The following is a 23280-nucleotide window of genomic DNA, read 5'->3' as shown; positions in this document are numbered from 1 at the left end:
CACCATTCTAACACACTTTCTACAGCTCTCTCATACATACTCTTCTTACTTCCACACTTTTCTCTTACCCTGTCATATATTATTTAGGTAACTCTCTTCACAAATTTCTTTTCCATACATCCATCCACATTTTCATAAATTGAAAAATATGAATTTTAAGGCTTGGAAAGGATAATTTAGTGGAATATTATGGGGTTAAATTGCCCGGACAGAGGCCTTGAAAATAATACAACCTTGATACACTGTCAAAACAAAGATACATGTATTTTGGATAGAAAATTTGTGTTTTACTATGCAGCTAACATGGAAACACTTATAGGCCAATGACTTCTTTGCTATATAGGTACAATATACACCATTACAACTTATAACCATTCATCTGTGCAGCTAAACTGTTTGTAACTTGTAGAATTATGCATAATCCATATTTACTGCATTCTGTTAAGAATATGCATTACATTTCATGTTGGTGTGCAATATGATGCTTCAATTACATGACCTGAAATCCCTACCTCCTTGCAACTTCCTGTAGGTGAAGATGGTTGATCTCATAGATAATCTGAAGGTGCCTGGGAAGAATATGCTCCAGCATACTCACTGGCCAGCGTTCAAGTGCTTCAGGCAAAACAGTGTGGTTAGTGTAAGCACATGTCTTTGTGCAGATATCCCATGCACGGGCCCAAGTAAGTCCTTCAATGTCAATCAGAATGCGCATCAATTCAGGAATGGCCAAGGAGGGATGAGTATCATTCAGCTGGATGGCAACCTACAATATAATAAGTAGACAAGTTAGGAAAATTATTTTAAACAAATTCTACATAACAGTGTTTTCAATACTCAGGTGGGATATTTTGAATTTAAAATTTCATAAACTACTTATGGTAATCAAAACATTTCAGTGTATCAATAAACTAATATGTTTCAAAAGACCCCAGCAGCTTTGGGACCTTTTTAAAAGCTATCTGGAATCAAGATACCTTTTACATTTTAATGAAATACAAATAACCAATGCAAAGTTACAAATTGGAGACGGAAAAATTAATGGGTAAATGGTCATGCAAACTGAAGTACAGTCAGAGACATGACTCATCCCATCATCATCACTAGAAAGCAGTTTTCAATGAACTATATTTGTATAAAAAGATAGGAAAAAACAATTTGTCCAAACTCAGTCTCTAAATCACTGAAGATCTCTTATAACTAGCTAAACTTTACACATGTATGACAGCTAAAATGATATTGTGAAAATGAGGTATCTCAGTTTATAAAATCCTAAAACACATTAACAGCAGCTGGTTTGAACCATCAGTCAGCAACTTGGACTCAACCTAGGTTGCCAGAAGGTACTTCAAAAATCACCATATGTTGGCAAGAAAACAGGACAGTAAGCAGACTCCATGAGAGATGAAAAAGTGTATGTAAATGTCAAAGAAAAAATCATTCTAGTGAAAAAAGCTGTGATGAGCCATGAACCGTTGGGGGAAAGGGGTAACTCTCATATCCTGCCCATTGCCCTGAGACATTGGAGGAAAGTGGCAGCTCTCATTTCCTACTCAGTACTGAATACTAAAAAAAAAAAAAAAAAAAAAAAAAAAAAAGCTTTTTATCATTCCTACATTACAGGATACTGCCCATGCTACTTAAAGACTTGGTTTTTCAGATAAGAACACAGTGATTCTCTGAACCTGACTATTTTGATGAAGTCATTTCTAGCTATCAACATACAAAATATACAGATACCAAAGTCTTTGTCCACCCTTTCTTCATATTTGGAATTACTTCCAGCACAGGTAAATTAAGATTCCAAATCATATTTTTCACATCCGATTGCCTTTCCTGCTATTGCATTGAAGGATCAGGAATTTTGCTTTCAAAGAAAAATCCTAGCTTTGCCCTTCCTTCAACTAGATGGTAAGCCTTAAATGCCTGTGATAAATGGATGAATTGTGACATAACTAATACTGAGACAATGTCACCGAAGAATCATGCTTTCATAGGTGATAAAACCACAGGAACACTGCATCTCTGACACAGCAAGGTACAAATACAGTAGCAAACCAGTCCATGTTACTCTTCCACATGAGCCTATTAGTGCCTCAGCATCAGCTCACCACATAAGTCCAACACCTGTTGCAAGAAGATATTGGCAGTGAAGTATTATCACTGTCTCTGATGCAGCACTACAGTTGAATCACCCAAAGAGCAGTGAAAGTGCTGAGGATGCACCTCAGAGCACCAAGCTCTTATTCACATTCAGGAGATGTAGCATAATTTTTAAGTCTGGTAAAGCTAACCATCACAGCTCTGTACCTCAGTCCAGGTGTGGGTTCCATGCAGCAACCAGGTGGAGAGAGCAGCAGCAGGAGTGCCTGTACTTTGCCCAAGACTAATTTGTCATAATTGTGACTGAAGTGAATGTGAGAGATATGCTACCTTCTCACCAAGATGTTGAATACGTTATTACAAGTATGTAAGACAACTCTTCTACAGTGACTTGCTTAAGTGTGTGACACTGATCTTTATTATGTATTCATACTCCACAAACTTTACTAGTACTGATCCTGTTCTCACATATTCCATGAACATTAGTGAAATATTTCCATGTAAGAAAATTTATGATATTAATAATGCTGTATGCTCCATCTTATCCAGAATTCCACAAATTTTTCTCTTGGTACAGTATGAAGTAACTGTCTCATATTAAATGACAAGAATTACCTAATGATGATTATTACTTAAACACAAAGACACCTTGTGTGACACGTAGTGCCTTTTGTATTTATCCATAATCATATAGCTCAGCCACTCAGCCTGACAATAAGGATTTTTTTCCCTAGTTTACCTGTACTGTATTTTTATGCTTATTCCCAATAGACAGCTTCCTTTGTTGTTTCATGTAAATATTCAAACTTGTAATTAGGAGTTCATGAGAAAGCATGGTTTTATAATGTAATTGTTTCCATACGAGTCACACAGTGGTACCTTATCTATACTGGTTAAGCATCCCTTATCTGAAATGTCTGGGACCAGAAGTGTTTTGGATACTGGAATGTTTGCATGTACATAATGAAATATCTTGGGGATGGGACCCAAGTCTAAACACAAAATCCGTTTATGTTTCACGTACATCTTATACACAAACCCTGAAGGTAAATTACACAATCATTTTAAAAATTTCCCACATGAAACAAAATCGGTGTAACACTGAACCATCAACAAGCTAAGGTGTCACAACCTCAACTGTCCATGTGGACAATCTGTGGTTGTTTGGCATTACCTTCATTCCTGACACTGAAATGATATGCTATTGATAAGCAATAATTTTCTTACACTGATTCACACATAAGTACTTAACAGTAAAAAAATATGAAATACTATTAATACCATAAATAATTTTCCACTTGTAACATCACATCGCCACTCTAAAAGTTCCGAATTTTGGAGTATATGGATTTAAGATTTTCAGATTAGGGATGCTCAACCTGTGCCAGAGTAAATAATGATAGTATCCTCAAGGGGTGCATGTGATTTGAGCATGATGACATCTAACAATGAAATGCACTCCTCTGTATCCTAAAAATTGACTGGGTCCAGCACAGGCTACCACCAGAGTATATATTTATTATTTTATTACACTTAATCACTGTTTCCCATGTCAGCGAGGTACTGCCAGGAAACAGGAAGAATGGCCCATCCACTCATATACACATATATATACATAAATGCCCATACATGCACATATACATATATATACACATGTACATAACCATACTTGCTTGCCTTCATCCATTCCTGGCACTACCCTGCCCAGGAAATAGCATAGCACCATGAAAATAGACAAAAAAAGGCCACATTTGATCACACTCAATCTCTAGCTGTCATGTGCAATGCACTAATGCCACAGACCTTTCCATGGTTTACCCAAGATCCTTCACATGTTCAAATTCACTCTATTCCTTGAACGCCTCTCACCATCGTTGTATGTTCAGGCACCGGTTGATCAATATCTCTTTCACTCCATCCTTCCACCTCCAATTTGGTCTCCTGCTTCTCCTTGTTCCCTTTACCTCTGACACATATATCCTCTTTGTCAATATTTCCTCTCTCATTCTCTCAATATGTCCATACCATTTCAACACACCCTCTTCTGCTCACACAACCAGAGTTGAGTCAAAACAGTCCAGCTTTTAAAGTCTCCCATGTTAACTTCAAATCTTGAACCACTTGCCCTAAACTGCAATTTTGGTTTGCTTTTCCTCTTCTTTAAGTATGGGTTTTACTTCCAAGAGGGCTGCTTGAGTGCCCCCACCACTTGCTAGACCAAGCAATATTCAGCAAGCTGCTGCACCACAAGATAACTGTGTAGCCATTGGCATCTCATGGGTGGGCCACTTTGATAACTGTTTCTTTCTCTACACCTCAAAGCTTTGGAACTCGCTAACTTCTCATGTATTTCTCAATACCTATGACCTGGCACATTTTAAAAGACAGGTGTTTAACTCACTCCTAACTTGTAAATACTTTCCCTTGTCTTTTTTCAATTTCATTAACCTCTCCATATTTTAATTATGGCCAGGCCTTGATGTGGAGTTTAGGCCATGACTGGAGCCTTAAATTAGAAGTGTGTTACCTTGATAACCACTGTAAAGAGCCTATTCTAAAGGATAAAACAAAATTAATATCAATTACGAATTAGTCAAAGGACACCATTAATCATTCACCACTTTATACAAATTATTCATATCTATTATACTTTGTCGCTGTCTACCGCGTTAGCGTGGTAGCGCAAGGAAACAGACGAAAGAATGGCCCAACCCACCCACATCCACATGTATATACATACACGTCCACACATGCACATATACATACCTTTACATCTCAACGTATACATATATATATATATATATATATATATATATATATATATATATATATACACACACTGTCTGCCCTTATTCATTCCCATCGCCACCCCGCCACACATGAAATGAAAACCCCCCTCCCCCTGCATGTGCACGAGGTAGCGCTAGGAAAGAACAAAGGCCACATTTGATCACACTCAGTCTCTAGCTGTTAGGTATAATGCACCGAAACCACAGCTCCCTTTCCACATTCAGGCCCCACAAAACTTTCCATGGTTTACCCCAGACGCTTCACATGCCCTGGTTCAATCCACTGACAGCACGTCAACCCCGGTATACCATGTTCCAATTCACTCTATTCCCTGCACGCCTTTCACCTTCCTGCATGTTCAAGCCCCAATCACTCAAAATCTTTTTCACTCCATCTTTCCACCTCCAGTTTGGTCTCCCACTTCTCGTTCCCTGGTTCCATGGTTTACCCTAGACGCTTCACATGCTCTGGTTCAATCCATTGACAGCACATCAACCCCAGTATACCACATCGTTCCAATTCACTCTATTCCTTGCACGCCTTTCACCCTCCTGCATGTTCAAGCCCCAATCACTCAAAATCTTTTTCACTCCATCTTTCCACCTCCAATTTGGTCTCCTACTTCTCCTCATTCCCTCCACCTCTGAAACATATATCCTCTTTGTCAATCTTTCGTCACTCTTGTCAATCTTTCCTCACTCATTCTCTCCATGTGACCAAACCATTTCAAAACAGTCTTCTGCTCTCTCAACCACACTCTTTTTATTACCATACATCTCTCTTACTTACTTATTTACTCGATCAAACCACCTCACACCATATACTGTCCTCAAACATCTCATTTCCAGCACATCCACCCTTCTCTGCACAACTCTATCTATAGCCCACGCCTTGCAATCACATAACATTGTTGGAACCACTATTCCTTCAAACATACCCATTTTTGCTTTCCAAGATAACGTTCTTGACTTCCACACATTTTTCAACGCTCCCAGAACTTTGGCCCCCTCCCCCACCCCATGATTCACTTGTGTTTCCATGGTTCCATCCCCTGCCAAATCCACTCCCAGATATCTAAAACACTTCACTTCCTCCAGTTTTTCTCCATTCAAACTTACCTTCCAATTGACTTGTCCCTCAACCCTACTGTACCTAATAACCTTGCTCTTATTCACATTTACTCTCAGCTTTCTTCTTTCATACACTTTACCAAACTCAGTCACCAGCTTCTGCAGTTTCTCACCCGAATCAGCCACCAGTGCTGTATCATCAGCAAACAACAACCGACTCACTTCCCAAGCTCTCATCCACAACAGACTGCATATTTGCCCCTCTTTCCAAAACTCTTGCATTCACCTCCCTAACAACCCCATCCATAAACAAATTAAACAACCATGAAGACATCACGCACCCCTGCCGCAAACCAACATTCACTGAGAACCAATCACTTTCCTCTCTTCCTACACATACACATGCCTTACATCCTCAATAAAAACTTTTCACTGCTTCTAACAATTATCTCCCACACCATATATTCTTAATACCTTCCACAGGGCATCTCTATCAACTCTATCACATTCCTTCTCCAGATCCATAAATGCTCATACTAATCCACTTGCTTTTCTAAGTATTTCTCACATGCATTCTTCAAAGCAAACATCTGATCCACACATCCTATACCACTTCTGAAACCACACTGCTCTTCCCCAATCTGATGCTCTGTACATGCCTTCACCCTCTCAATCAATACCCTCCCATATAACTTCCCAGGAATACTCAACAAACTTATACCTCTGTAATTTGAGCACTCACTCTTATCCCCTTTGCCTTTGTACAATGGCACTATGCAAGCATTCCGCCAGTCCTCAGGCACCTCATCATGAGTCATACATGCATTAAATAACCTCACTAACCAGTCACAATACAGTCACCCCCTTTTTTAATAAATTCCACTGCTATACCATCCAAACTCACTGCCTTGCCGACTTTCATCTTCTGCAAAGCTTTCACTACCTCTTCTCTGTTTACCAAATCATTCTCCCTAACCCTCTCCCTTTGCACACCACTTCGACCAAAACACCCTATATCTGCCACTCTATCATCAAACACATTCAACAAACCTTCAAAATACTCACTCCATCTCCTTCTCACATCACCACTACTTGTTATCACCTCCCCATTAGCCCCCTTCACTAATGTTCCCATTTGTTCCCTCATCTTATGCACTTTATTTACCTCCTTCCAAAACATCTTTTTATTCTCCCTAGAATTTGATGATACTCTCTCACCCCAACTCTCATTTGCCCTCTTTTTCACCTCTTGCACCTTTCTCTTGACCTCCTGCCTCTTTCTTTTATACATCTCCCTCTCATTTGCATTATTTCCCTACAAAAATCATCCAAATGCCTCTGTCTTCTCTTTCACTAATATTCTTACTTCTTCATCCCACCACTCACTACCTTTTCTAGTATGCCCACCTCCCACACTTCTCATGCCACAAGCATCTTTTGCACAAGCCATCACTACTTCCCTAAATACATCCCATTCCTCCCCCACTCCCTAAAATTTGATGATACTCTCTCACCCCAACTCATTTGCCCTCTTTTTCACCTCTTGCACCTTTCTCTTGACCTCCTGCCTCTTTCTTTTATACATCTCCCTCTCCTTTGCATTATTTCCCTGCAAAAATCGTCCAAATGCCTCTGTCTTCTCTTTCACTAATATTCTTACTTCTTCATCCCACCACTCACTACCTTTTCTAATATGCCCACCTCCCACTCTTCTCATGCCACAAGCATCTTTTGCACAAGCCATCACTCCTTCCCTAAATACATCCCATTCCTCCCCCGCCCCCCTTACGTCCTTTGTTCTCACCTTTTTTCATTCTGTATTCAGTCTCTCCTGGTACTTCCTCACACAAGTCTCCTTTCCAAGCTCACTTACTCTCACCACTCTCTTCACCCCAACATTCTCTCTTCTTTTCTGAAAACCTCTACAAATCTGCACCTTTGCCTCCACAAGGTAATGATCAGACATCCCTCCAGTTGCCCCTCTCAGCACATTAACATCCGAAAGTCTCTCTTTCGCGCGCCTATCAATGAACACGTAATCCAATAAAGCTCTCTGGCCATCTCTCCTCCTTAAATACGTATACTTATGTATATCTCTTTTTAAACCAGGTAGTCCCAATCACCAGTCCTTTTTCAGCACATAAATCTACGAGCTCTTCACCATTTCCATTTACAACACTGAACACCCCACATACACCAATTATTCCCTCAACTGCCACATTACTCCCCTTTGCATTCAAATCACCCATCACTATAACCCGGTCTCATGCATCAAAACTACTAATACACTCACTCACCTGTTCCCAAAACACTTGCCTCTCATGATCTTTCTTCTCATGCCCAAGTGCATATGCACCAATAATCACCCATCTCTCTCCATCCACTTTCAGTTTTACCCATATCAATCTAGAGTTTACTTTCTTACACTCTATCTCATACTCCCACCACTCCTGTTTCAGGAGTAGTGCTACTCCTTCCCTTGCTCTTGTCCTCTCACTAACCCCTGACTTTACTCCCAAGACATTCCCAAACCACTCTTCCCCTTTCCCCTTGAGCTTCATTTCACTCAGAGCCAAAACATCCAGGTTCCTTTCCTCAAATATACTACCTATCTCTCCTTTTTTCTCATCTTGGTTACATCCACACACATTTAGACATCCCAATCTGAGCCTTTGAGGAGGATAAGCACTCCCTGTGTGACTCCTTCAGCTTCCCAGTTTAGAAAGTGAAAATACAAGGAGGGAAGGGTTTCTAGCATCCCGCTCCAGTCCCCCTTAGTCGCCTTCTATGACACGTGAGGAATGTGTGGGAAGTATTCTTTCTCCCCTATCCCCAGGGATAGGGATTTATACGAATAAGTATTTAAATTTTTTTGAGTGTCCATAAAAAAACATTTTCATAGTTCCAACAGGGGGAAAACGTTAGAGTATCTACTGATACTGAAGCCTGACCATCATATCTTGTAGTATACCTGGATATATGATTTATTTATACCTTTATTTTCAAAAACACTTTCAAACAGTAACTGCCAAAATTTATGTCACAAACCACCTTGAGTCTGAAAAATAATTCAGCATTAATGTACAGTTACTGAACAATTATTCAAACAAAATTATCATACAGATGCTTACCTTTTCTGGGAATGTATCAAATGAGGTACGAACTTGGTCTTTAGAACCAAATTTGGAAGCTTTAAAACGCCTGATGATGTCCTGCAATGTTGCAGCTACCATGAAGTATTCCTGCTTCAAACGAAGTTCTTTTCCCTCAAAGAAGTTGTCGTTTGGATACAGTACACGGGATATATTCTCTGCAAAGTTGCGATCCAGCACAGCCTGAATGTAGTCACCATCATTGACTGTTAATAAAAAATACAAACATTCATTAATATGACAAACTGCAATATGAAAAATTGGTTTTGAAAGGTAGGTAACAGTTGGTAGGCAGCCACTGACCAGGGAGGTATATTACTGATACTCCTGCCTGGGTAATGGAAGGGTTGGTGACAGCCACATAATGAGCCAGCAATTAAGTAGGAAGGGTTGGTGACAGCCACATAATGAGCCAGCAATTGAGTAGTTGTCATACTGAACTCCTCTGACCCTGAAAGCTGTTTTTTCTTTTTGTCTCGCCCCCACATGGACTGCTGGCATTCTGTCCACAAACATACTCTCTCTCCTGGTCACACTTAACACTTGAAAACACTTAACTCACACAACTCATTCTTTGTAACTATAGGTTTTCATGTGGCAAATGCTATGTGCTAGCACTGCCTTTTGACAAAATGTAGCAGCAACAGATAGAAGCAGAAGGTAGAGACATTAAACAGGAGCATTAGGTAAAAGTCATAGGTAGGAACAGCATTAGGTAAAAATAGTAAGTCGGAACATTAAGTACACACATTAGGTAGAAGTAATCAACAGGAACATTAGGTAGGAGCCTTTAAAAACACTTCGCTAGAGTAGCCCTCCATCAGTAGCCTGTCAAGGGTGAGACACTACAGGCTGAGGAGTATCACTGGAATTCATCTGTTATGGATATTCTTTTAATGTGGCCATCTCCTTGAGGGAATTCCTGATGGGAAAGGGCTCAGATATATAGAAAAATTCTGTAAGGAATACAACTTTTTGAAATCGGAACAGTCATGCTCAATCAAAGCATCTGGATCTCACTATGGGAAGCCTAATTCCCTACACAAACTATCTTCACTTCCCAACACCCATTTTACATAAACAAGTGATTAATCATAATCCTTTAAGAGTCAATATAGTTATACAGGATCCACTTTTAGTCTAAATACCTGCCAACCACCATCAGCACCCTATAGTGTACCAGACTGGCAGATGCACTTGAACTTTGAGGCTCTTGACGTCAGTTCCTCCACAAAAAGTTATGTTTCTAAAGTTAATAGAATTTGAAGGATATGGGTTTGGTTAAATGAATTTGGAAATGGCACATATTAGGTTACTTACAACCACAGTACTTCCAAGATAAGCAGGTTGTGATAAAAATTGTATTTTGGCCTTTTGTCTAACCTAATGTTGCTGAGGTAAAACATCCCCAGGAAAGCAACACACATCATCCAGTTATGGAGAAAAGAGAGAGAAAAGACATAATTTACAACTAATTCAAGGTAATAATTTCAAGACCATACTTCACAGAATCAAAGCTTTATGTCAACTGGTGTGAAGAGAAAAAATCAGGCCACTAATCAATTGACTGCCAAAAAGAAATGAGCCCTTTACATATGGCCACAAGTACCCTAACCCCCTTCCCACAGGCCAATTGCGCCAGCAAAATCCAGGCAGACTGAGTCTTTCAGGCAAATTGTTTGACCAGATTCTGGCAAAATAGGAAAACATTGACTTCTTTTCAACCATTTGTGATGTAAGGTTTTTCATTCTGATCTGATACTGTCTTTAATAGTTGTACTTAATACCCTATGTTTATTGATTCAGGTCCATAAATTTAGCACATTCAGGATGAACATTTTTGTTGCATATTACACTACCTATAATTACAATAAGGTGGGTGAGAAGGCGGAGGTTCTGGGAGTGTTGCAAAATGTGTAAAAAGAGAGAAAGTTATTGGGGGGTTATGTTTGAAGGTATATTGGTCCCAATAATATTATTTGGATGTAAGGCATGAGCTATAGATAAAGATTTGCAATAGAGGAGAGTGGATGTGTTGGAAATGAAATATTTAAGGACAATATGCAGTGTGAGGGGATTTGATCGAGTAGAAATGAAAGGATACAAGAGATGTGTGGTAATATAAAGTGTGGTTGAGACAGCTAAAGAAGGTGGGCTGAAATGGTTTGGACTAATGGAGAGAATGAGTGACGAAAGGTTGACAATAAGGATACATGTGTCAGAAGTGGAAGGAAGAAGAAGGGAGAAAAATTGAATGTGGAAGGATAAAGCAAAAAAGATTTTGAGTAACTGGGGCCTAAACATACTGGAGGGTGAAAGGCATGCAAGGGATAGAGTGAAATGGAACAATGTGGTATACCGGGGTTGATGTATTGTCAATGGACTGAACCAGGTATGTGAAGCATACTGGGTAAACCATGGAATGGTCAGTGGGGCCTGGTTGTGCATAGGGAACTGTGGTTTTGATGTTCTACACATGACAGCTTGAGAATGAATGCAAGTGGATTTGGTCTTTCTTTGTTCTTGGCACTACCTTGCTAATGCAGGAAATGGCAATCATATGAGTGAATGAATGAATAAATAAATAAATAAATAAATAAATAAATAAATACAATGATTACTGATATAATTGTGGCATTTTCTCTTATAATTTAAACACAGTAAAAATTTTGTATCCCCCCACTCACAAGGATTTGTGCTCATATGCCTATGCCCCTTCCCCAGTACTGCTGGAAGAAATAGCAAAAAAATCCAAATTTTGGAAAAAAAATTATAGCTTTAGAAATTACAGAATTCACCTCAGGACCTCTAAAACAATGAAAAAATAAGTAAAAACAAAATACAATATACCTATATTGTGACATCAGTCACATACTTAGTCTGAGTGAAGGATAGGGAGTGTTAGTTTTGTGCAATTTTTTACACAACCCACTGACAAAGCCAAATGTCAATTGGCCCATATGACATGTACACTAAATGGTATATAAAATATACCTCAAAAATTATAAAATACAAAAAGTAAAACTATATGAATTGTCCCAGGTGATGATAGAAGGGGCAGGTGGAGATCTCTGGACATCCCACACAAAGTTCCAAGGCCAGTGTTACTAGTATATGCTTCCAGAGTTTTACTACTGTTTCCAACATTTCACGTATGACCTCTAAATCTACTGCAATTGTATAACAACTTTTATGTCATAAGCTAAATATGTGCTAAGAAATTTTAGTGATAGAGCACTGGATGTGATCATTATAGCTAGCAAATTATGACAAACCATTTCTTTTTGTATGGGTGAATGTATCATGGCCCTTGGCAGCTTGTGGTTACTGTAGCAACCTTGTTGGTGCACTTTTAAAAGTGTGGTTTAAACGGTCGTAAGTTGTGCCCCAAACAGAAGTGGCAAACCTACAAATGCTGTAACCTTCACAATATAGTTTAATTGGTGCTAACTAAACTGCCACTACAAATCAGCAAGATCAAAACAAACTTCCTTAAGGATGTAAAATACTGAGAAATATCTTTGCCTAGTTTCATATTCTTATCCAATCCCTCTCTTTAAGTCCATAAAATGTTCTCTTTGCTTCAAATATCATTTGCTCTTCTGCGTGAAGACAAAAACAATGTATATCAGTCTCAGAATGTCAGAACCTAGATTTGAAATGGCTCAAAACTATGCGATCATTCTAATAACCCAAAACAAAAAGTTTTACCTCATTCAAAGAACCAAAAACAAAAAGGTTTACCTCATTCAAAGAATCAAAAGCAAATACTGTACACCTCACAACAGAAAAAATGCTGTAGAAACTAATAAGAAATTACCATCAACAAAGAGCTTAATGAAAAAGAGCCAGAGCATCCTACACTTTGCTAGTATTCATAGCTTTTTCTTGAATGTGGAACAATCTAAAATCTTGCATGGGTGGTATCTTGTACATCCCCTCTGGGGTAATTCTCTTCATATGTTCCCTCATCCATGTTCTTGACTGAAAGTACATCCCATTTTTTCTGGAGCAGTTGCTAATGAAAATTTGCATGCTCCAATGGAGAGATTACCTCTATGCAAGGTATTCTCTGTACCTCCCTTTATGTGAGTTTCACCAGGGAAATAATATTCTAACATCCTTGTTATCCCTTTGCTGGCAGAGGCACATGTTCTGGGTGTGGAAGACAATGATCTCAAGGTCATCACAAGAAAACTGAAACACTCAGATCATGAAAAAGAAGCAATTCATGTCCCTCCCTACTCCAAAATGTGAGATTGCAAGTGATTCCTTAACACCTATTGTTTGTCAGGCGATAAGCAACATATTTCTTTTTTACTTCATCTTTTCTAACTACTGAGAGCATTTCAGTTGTAGAGAAGGAGCATCTCAGGGAAAAAATCCAGATCAGAAAATAGCACTTAAGAACTCTTGGGAACTGCGATAAAAACTATCTGTTGTAGGTGCTAACATATGTTGTGCCCTTGTTTAAAACTTGCAGTAGTCAAGTATCAGGTGTAAGCCCAAAAAGATAACCTCAAAGGTGAAGATACTGCAGTGCTCCCATGGTCACCCTACAATTGTCATGTAAATGACAATGCCTTAACTGAGTAACAAGGGACAGCTGTGACCGCACCTGACCTGACAATCCTAGGGAAAGTGTGTACGTTGGCCCATCCTCAGTATTTGCTCCCGCAGTATCAATCCCAGATACCAACACTGGATGTTGGCAGTAGCAAATCAAAAGCTGCCACTGTAATTATAGATGGCCTGATCCTTTCCATTAGAAGTTCTGCTCTTACAGACTAAACCTCAAGTTCACCAGCATGGAGAAAGGTCGGAAGCTTGCATTCAGCTTTGATGTCTCCAATTCCCTTTGAAAATAGCTACCACTCACAGACCTGACCTCTGCCTCTTAAATACCCGAATATCACCCCAGCAATCCAGTCAGGCAGTTGGCTCACTACTAAACAACAAGTGTACCACCTCGGTACCTGAAGGCTTTGATGTCTCCATCAGTAGCTGTCCCAATGTGGCTCCTGATGTTTTCATCTTCCTGGCAGGTTTCATTGTGGTGCTCATCTCTGACATCCACCCTTGGCAGGTATCGCTAAGACCTCCACACCTCCTACAGGAATTCCACATTGACTTGACATCCATGCACTTCTCCCATGTGGTCCTGCTTCATCTGATGCCTACCAGCAACAAAGGATCCCTGTCAAGCCTGCCTCATATTTCTCAACCTTCCAAAACTGACCTCTCCTTTCCTCCTATAATACTGCACCTCCAGTATCTTGCTGCCCTCTGTTGTCTAACCTAACCTATCCAATAAAGCATTGGTGTTGTTAATATGTTTCCATGTCCTCTCACTCCAATAAATCCTACCAGAACACTCACTATAATACAAATCCTGAGTAGTACAAACTCATAGGACTTGATATGGGATATAATACTCAGCACTAAGCAATAAATTACTTTTTCATTAGTACCTAAGTGTATCATAAGTAGGCTTGTTAGCAAATGGTATTGTACAAAAATCAGTCCATTCATGTATCTCCAAATGATGATTCAAGAATACTTACTGAAACAGTAATATGATCTAACCTAAAAAAAAATGGGAACCCATCACACAAAAATCCACTCTGTGCGCTGACTTCATGGTAAAAAACAGAAAGGTCTGTGCAACTACTATATGGGTAAAAAAAAAATATATATATATATATTATATCATGGGAATACTAGCTAGGACAGAGGGACTTACCTTGCACATGTATGGCAATTAAAGTGGCCCATGTCCCCCAGTGTATCATGGTAGTACACTGGTCAGGGTATGAGTCTTGCCAGATATCATGGGCAAATGACTATAACCCTCCTGCTGCCCTTGTTCTGTGAGATAAAAGTTTCCTTGAACTTGGGACTCAACTCCAATCAAGACTAAGTTTTGGGAGCTTTTTGTTTCCCAAATGTCAGCTAGAGACAACAGGAGAGAACCATATAAAACAATTGTCTGGCCAACTTTCACTTCCGGGCTAGCACTTCCCTGGGGTTCACATCAGCATTCTTGCCAAGAGCAATGCTGTTCTTGTCCCTACCTCTAATGCAAATCCCTTTGTTTGGTGCTGACACATATAAAACTTCCTAAAGAGAACTATAAAACTGAACAAGCAGAAGGATAAACCATTTCTGGGAGAAGGAGAAACACCAAGAAATAAATATTCATGAAACAAATGTAGGTTTGCGGCAGGGGTGTGTGATGTCTCCATGGTTGTTTAATTTGTTTATGGATGGGGTTGTAAAGGAGGTAAATGCAAGAGTCCTGGAAAGAGGGGCAAGTATGAAGTCTGTTGGGGATGAGAGAGCTTGGGAAGTGAGTCAATTGTTGTTCGCTGATGATACAGCGCTGGTGGCTGATTCATGTGAGAAACTGCAGAAGCTGGTGACTGAGTTTGGTAAAGTGTGTGGAAGAAGAAAGTTGAGAGTAAATGTGAATAAGAGCAAGGTTATTAGGTACAGTAGGGGTGAGGGTCAAGTCAATTGGGAGGTGAGTTTGAATGGAGAAAAACTGGAGGAAGTGAAGTGTTTTAGATATCTGGGAGTGGATCTGTCAGCGGATGGAACCATGGAAGCGGAAGTGGATCATAGGGTGGGGGAGGGGGCGAAAATTTTGGGAGCCTTGAAAAATGTGTGGAAGTCGAGAACATTATCTCGGAAATCAAAAATGGGTATGTTTGAGGGAATAGTGGTTCCAACAATGCTGTATGGTTGCGAGGCGTGGGCTATGGATAGAGATGTGCGCAGGAGGATGGATGTGCTGGAAATGAGATGTTTGAGGACAATGTGTGGTGTGAGGTGGTTTGATCGAGTAAGTAACGTAAGGGTAAGAGAGATGTGTGGAAATAAAAAGAGCGTGGTCGAGAGAGCAGAAGAGGGTGTTTTGAAATGGTTTGGGCACATGGAGAGAATGAGTGAGGAGAGATTGACCAAGAGGATATATGTGTCGGAGGTGGAGGGAACGAGGAGAAGAGGGAGACCAAATTGGAGGTGGAAAGATGGAGTGAAAAAGATTTTGTGTGATCGGGGCCTGAACATGCAGGAGGGTGAAAGGAGGGCAAGAAATAGAGTGAATTGGAGTCATGTGGTATACAGGGGTTGACGTGCTGTCAGTGGATTGAAGCAAGGCATGTGAAGCGTCTGGGGTAAACCATGGAAAGCTGTGTAGGTATGTATATTTGCGTGTCTGGACGTGTGTATGTACATGTGTATGGGGGGGGGGGGTTGGGCCATTTCTTTCGTCTGTTTCCTTGCGCTACCTCGCAAACGCGGGAGACAGCGACAAAGTATAAAAAAAAAAAAAAAAAAAAAAAAAAAAAAAAAAATAATAATAATCATGATGTAGACAAATTTGTGTATCTAATAAACCTAATAAAGTACACTTCTAGAAAATGAAACTTAATAAAAAATATAAAAAGATACCAGTCCATGGAATTATGAGATAAAAAAAAAGAATGTAAAGAAAAAGAAAAATCTGAGCTGCTGGCTGGATCAGTCCCCTGAAGCAAGTGCATCAATAGAACTATCACTGTGGTGGACTCAGAATGAGGGAGGGACAAAAACAAGGAAGCTGTTACAACCACAATACTGCATTTGGTGATGAGTGTGGAAAGTTAGTGCTACCCCACTGGTTCAAAGGGATGTTTGAAAACCATAACCTAAATATCCGAGCTTTCTTATTGCTCAGGGGATGAAGCAGCATAGGAGAAAAATGATCAGAGAAAAGCAAGAAAAGGTTTCTCTTTATTTTCTTAGTAAAAATACCAACAGGAGCCACAACAAACATAAGGCCACAATTACCACAAAGGCCTAAAGTTATACTTACAAAACTTGAGGTTAAAATTGTTGGGTGACTTTGCTGACCACAGCCTCATGGTGTTAACAACGTTGTTCTTGTATCCAGGAATAGGATTATCGTATGGCATGGCAAACACAATCTGATTCCCAAAAACAAGAAAAATAATGTTTAACAAAAGTAGTCACAGAGATATTTGTTTAAGAAAACATCAATAGTGTTAAACACAAAACTAAAGAAACAATAATCTGCAAACTATGCTATAAAAAACTTAGCAGCTACCTTCACGTGCATTATTATCTCATGATCAGTCTTATTCATTTCATCTCACAAGAATAACTTCAGCAATTTCATCAAAAGGATAGCTTAATCACAATCTTCGTATAAATCATATTTGCCACTTAAGTATACATAACACTTTCTTAAAGGCTGTAGCTATAACTTGCCTGGGTGTCAACCCATTTCTTTCCCTGGGGTGTATCCTCAACTCGACCATAGAAGTTGACAGGAATCATGTACTCCGGCCTGGCCTTCTCCCATGGGTTACCAAACCGCAGCCAGTCATCAGGCTCCTCAACCTAAGGACAAAGATATCAATATATTGTATAGACACTTATTTCTACTCATAATAAAATGCAATATTTCGACATACTACTCTACCAATCTATGTCAAAGTATTACACAACTATTTGCTGCATTTTTTTAATTCACTCTTACTACCTCGTAAACATGTGCATGAAACATAAGAAAACATTTGCTTCAAACAATGGCTTACCTGTTCTCCATTCTTGATCTTCTGAGCAAAGATACCATATTCATAACGGATGCCATAGCCATAGGCAGCCATACCTAGAGTGGCCATAGAATCAAGGAAGCATGCAGCCAATCGACCAAGACCTCCATTACCTAAGCCTGCATCTTCTTCCAGAGATTCAAGCTCTTCAATATCCAAACCAAGTTGATAGAGGGCTTCATCACATGCAGACTGGATGCCCAAGTTGATCATGGTGTTTGTCAATGACCTCCCCATGTAGTATTCAAGAGAAAGGTAGTACACACGCTGAAAATTATTAGAATTACATACCATTAGATACAGATAAACAGCAAATCCTGATAACAGGAAACAGTATTGGTTACATAAATATTTTTACACAAAAAGTAACTCAATAATATGCATCATAATCTTGTAAATAAAATGAGTCAAGCCCTGATTCAATACACATAAACAAGGGAATGCACCTAATACTTTGTAATTAATAATGATGCTGTAGTCCTTGCCAAGGGGTATCTGTATTCTATACAAATACATCGAGTTCACAGCAAGAATTCTTCATTCAGTTTAAGTTTCACAATCATAAAAGTGTACCATATTCAGTACAGTTCTCTCTAGCAATTACAACTGTTGCATACTGACTGTAACTGCACCGTATTAACTATGTTCCCCAAAAGCACTTATTGTTCACTGAAAATATCCAACATCCTTAAAAAAGACCACATGCTTTCTATAAATACCTCAAGTTTCTAATGATTATTTTGAGTTTTCTGAAATTACAATATCTACAATGATTTTTTGCATTATTGTTAATCATACAGTGTTTACTTAAGTGCTCCTTTTACACTTTCAAGGAACATTCAAAACAAATGCTCTACTCTACTAACTGGATTCAAAGATCATACATCCTTTATATTTGTTGTATGTGCCCCCATGTTATACACTTCTTTCACTAAAAGGCAGTGACATTCATTCAAGGTGTTTCAGGTTAGCCATAAGTACCCCATGTTTTGCCTTTCTGAAAGTATTCAAAGATGCCTTTAATGTTAAATATCTAAGAAGTACATCTTCAATTGATATACAGTACTATGTATGTACACTCTCCAAAAAAGTAACAGCTCCCCATGCCTGAAGTTTCTAATAATCTACAACTAGCTGACTGAAATTAAAATTTGACTCTGCTGCCACCCTGATGCAGTTTACAACTGCATCAGAGTGGCACTAAAGTCAAGCATTAATCTTGGTTGGCCAGTTGTAGATTATCAGAAACTTCAGGCCGGGGGGGAGCTATTCTATTTTGGGAGAGTGTACGATCCAAGTATCTTAGAGTTCTTCAATTCACCTGTTAGAAGCTCCAGTCCCTGATGTAAGTTTAATTTCATGTATTTAAGACAACAGAGAAACAGCTTCCAGTGATTATGTTGTTTCTACTACCTTATCGTTAACACTTGAGGTGCTTAAATACAGCTGATGTGTCCACGTTTTAGATTATACCTCCTGATCAATTGGTTTCTTCCTTGTCTCATCAGAAAGCCATTTTTGAAATCTGATAATTGACTTATAGTTGCCTCAACCTTTGACCCGATTTCAAAATTATGGTTCTCATTCCTTAACTGAAGTGAGAATAGATACCATTTTCCTTGTCTGCCATCATGACCTTGACTTTTGATTTTTTGACTCTCAGATCAACAGCATTTTTCTGTCCCACGTAGAAGTCAAATCTTAATAAAGGTTCAGATACATGAGAAAAATTCTATTCATTATACTAAAGCTCATACATTAACAGAACAATATACTGGCATAATCAGAGCATTTGAATACCACATACTTGATAAGGATATATAGATTTAGTTACATCATACCTATGAAACACTATCAATCATCTACATATATGCTCTTAGGAGAGACAAGCTGCTCACCTATTGTGAAAATAAATCCTCTTCCACAGATTCAATATCAATTTTTTAAGTTAAGAATTTTAAGTTATAACTTGTAGAATAAAATACTAAGGTATTCTTATCTTTGAAGTTTTCATATAAAAAGAACTACTTCTAAAGATACACTAAAAGAAAAGATGAGTGAAAATATGCTTAACTGATTTTCATAAAATATGGAAAATAAAATAAAATTCCCTTTTTGAGTGAACTATTTGGTGAAATATACACAAAAATCTTGCAGGAACAACTCGCACTTGTAAGTTTTCCATGTTTACAATCTTAACTAGAATACTAAAGTATGATTCATTTGTAAGCAATGCACTCCTTATTTCAACACAATACCGTAAGTAAATCAGACTTAACCATGTACTGTTAGTGTCAAATCAAATTCAAAAGAATATACCAAGAACAAATGGAATGAACCATTCACTAAGTCTCACTTTTGTCTGCAAAACATACAGTACTTTACAGAGTTAGAAGTCTTGCTTAATATAATTCTGATATCCTTCATATGGTATGCAGTTTTACTATATTGTTCATCAGATATCTTGATAACTTAATTTTTCTCTCAAACAGAATATGTATTTGCCTGTAACTTGCAATATTGCCATTTAAACTTTAAAGTAAAAAAAATAAAATCATTTGGTTAAAAAATTTTTGCTTGTAAAAGAATTTCTATTGTGTACCAAGTAATCTTTTCATAAAAATGTTCTTTATCTCTACATTCTTTATCTTTATGGGGCTAATTTGTCATCTGAAAATATATTTTCATGAACATTTTCTTTTATGATATTTCAGACAATGCCAGTCGCTTAATTTTCTCAATACTATTCATTCTGTACAATTCAAACCTATGAAATGCTTTTAATATTAACCAATATACTCATTAAGGGTAGTACGTTAATTAGCATCCTTGAGAACAAAAGCCTTTATAACCTCACAAGAGCTGCAGGATAGTCACAGGGTGAACTACTTGTCCCAAAGTTGAAATTTCTCTGAAGGTTCGTTCCATAGTATTGTCTATAACTATCACTGTACTCAAGACTGTTATATACCTAACATGATCAGTCAAAACATATGACATACAATATTTCCTTCCAATTAGGAGTCGTAATAGGTACTTACAGGTTTTTCCATTCTTACTGGCACTGCTATATTCAACACTATACATTTCAAGATACAACTGTACCGGTATTTATAATCTTGGACGCTAAATGGGCTTTTCTGGCAAATGAATTTCGTTTTCAGTATTTAACGTGGTATTCTTCAGGGAATGTTTCTTTAGGCAGGTAAACTGAAATATTTCCAGTACACTAAATCCCAGCACAAATGGAGCTATATTACCGTTCCTACAGTTTGACCATGCGAAAATTTGAGTTCTTTGGAAATACTTTTCTCTAACACAGGAACAACGGTAGTAGTTTTCCATGTGCTTGAAATATACATAGTGTTTAACTGTACGAGACAGTTACTGGAAACGAACTTCAGTACCAATGATCCTTATATTGGATGACAAATTCAAAACCTTTTCTATTCCGGCCTTAAATTTACGTTTACACTTATTCCTTCAATGATGGAACCTTATATGGTTTTCAGTGGTACCTATCTTATCTTATATGAAAAAGATCAAGTTCTTTCACTCAACTTAGTTTCACTTCTTAATTAATTTAAGGCTTACTGATAGGGTACAATCTGACCCTTTTGGTTGGAAGGACAATGTCCATACATCATATACATCCAAGTCAAGCTCTTGTGAAGTGTGTCCACATACATCCTTGATAGATGATATCTCTATTGCACAGTCCAATGGGCTATCAATCAGCTATGACCCAATATGGCTTGTTAAAGGAAGGCTGATTATATCCTTCAGGCAAGTATACCAGAGCAAATTTTAACATACGATGATTTTCGTCGGAATGACCGACATGTTACCACAATATACACACCTATTTGGGAGAACAAACCAATGGTGTTCCATAAATCTAACGATGGCGTTGATTCAGCAAACCAAGTTTCAGTTTGACATTCTGCATTGCTATCCATATTTTATGAACTAGTGATAAAAATGCTATTCTTTTCCTAACAAACTAATGATATACACATATACTAAGTCTGAGGGAATGTACTCAGCCCGTTTCCATCTTCGAAAGAATTTGTTAGCTGTTAATCACGATAAACCATGGAAAGGTCTGTGGGGCCTGGATATGGATAGAAGTTGTGGTTTCGATGCATTACACATGACAGCTAGAGACAAGTGTGAACGATTGGGGCCTTTTTTGTCTGTTTCCTGGCGCCACCTCGCTGACGCAGGGAATGGCGATTTGTTTCCTGTGTGGCGGTGTAGCGCCGAGAATGGACGAAAGCATGCGAGTGCGAGTATATACCACATATTTATATATTCCTACGAGTCCATGGGGAAAATGTTTCATTTTCCCCGTGGACTCATAAGAATATCTTGATCACGCGCAAAATTGTGATCCTTTCCAACATGTATATAAACATATGGCTGTGTATATATGCATATGTTGATATGAATATGTACGTGTATGGTCGTGTATGTATGTGTGTATATTAGTGGAAGGGTCTTTCTTCGTCTGTTTCCCAACGCTACCGCGTGACGCCGGAAACGGCGATCAAGTATATATATATATATATATATATATATATATATATATGTAATATTGGAAGTTCATAATATTCGTGGTGAAGCAGTCAGCGTTATTGATCATGTGCATGTACGGGCCTGCCACCTGCACAAGTTCGAATCCTCGTCGTAGTAGCCGGACCACAGTCCACCCAGCTGTTCGTTCTCTCTTGGGTCTGGTCAACAGGATGGGTACTTGGCACATGCTGGGATGTGTGCATATTTACAAAGGAGAGCCATGGTATATATATATATATATATATATAAATATATATATATATATATATATATATATATATATATATATATATATATATATATATACATATATATATATATATATACACACACACACATATATATATATATATATATATATATATATATATATATATATATATATATATATATATATATATATATATATATCTTTCAAACTATTCGCCATTTCCCGCATTAGCAAGGTAGCGTTAAGAACAGAGGACTGGGCCTTTGAGGGAATATCCTCACCTGGCCCCCTTCTCTGTTCCTTCTTTTGGAAAATTAAAAAAAAAAAAAAAAACGAGAGGGGAGGATTTCCAGCCCCCCGCTCCCTCCCCTTTTAGTCGCCTTCTACGACACGCAGGGAATACGTGGGAAGTATTCTTTCTCCCCTATCCCCAGGGATCCCTATATATATATATATATATATATATATATATATATATATATATATATATATATATATATACGGTTAAGAGGACTGGGTAACAAAAGCGTAAAACTCTCTCCCCGTAAAAAAACAAACAAATCCCACCGTAGACTCGAAGTTGCATAACGAATCAATATTCCACGTCGTACTTCTAACCTTAGCATTTTCATTTCACTGTTCTCTGCTACGTATAATGGTTCTATTTCTTTCAGATGTTTTATCATACACATCCATTTCAGGACCAACTTAAATTTTTCCTAAAAGATTACATAACAATGGCTTTTATCACTCAA

At 38.3% G+C, this 23280-nt stretch overlaps 1 protein-coding gene across 1 annotated transcript in view; it reads right to left on the bottom strand.

Annotated features, from left to right (window-relative positions):
• The window catches only part of Glyp (glycogen phosphorylase), a 61831-nt gene that overhangs the window by 2644 nt on the left and 35907 nt on the right, over positions 1-23280 (bottom strand). Inside the window, exons 2-6 of the mRNA XM_071694146.1 lie at positions 17719-18003; positions 17390-17521; positions 16974-17085; positions 9095-9321; positions 513-766 (exon numbers count right to left, since the gene is read on the bottom strand). Of these exons, the coding sequence (XP_071550247.1) occupies positions 513-766; positions 9095-9321; positions 16974-17085; positions 17390-17521; positions 17719-18003 (1010 nt within the window). The remainder of the gene's footprint in view (positions 1-512; positions 767-9094; positions 9322-16973; positions 17086-17389; positions 17522-17718; positions 18004-23280) is intronic.

This window comes from Panulirus ornatus, chromosome 56 (genome assembly GCF_036320965.1).
Source record: "Panulirus ornatus isolate Po-2019 chromosome 56, ASM3632096v1, whole genome shotgun sequence".
NCBI classification, from domain to species: domain Eukaryota; kingdom Metazoa; phylum Arthropoda; class Malacostraca; order Decapoda; family Palinuridae; genus Panulirus; species Panulirus ornatus.
This window is presented reverse-complemented; position numbering and strand designations above follow the sequence as displayed.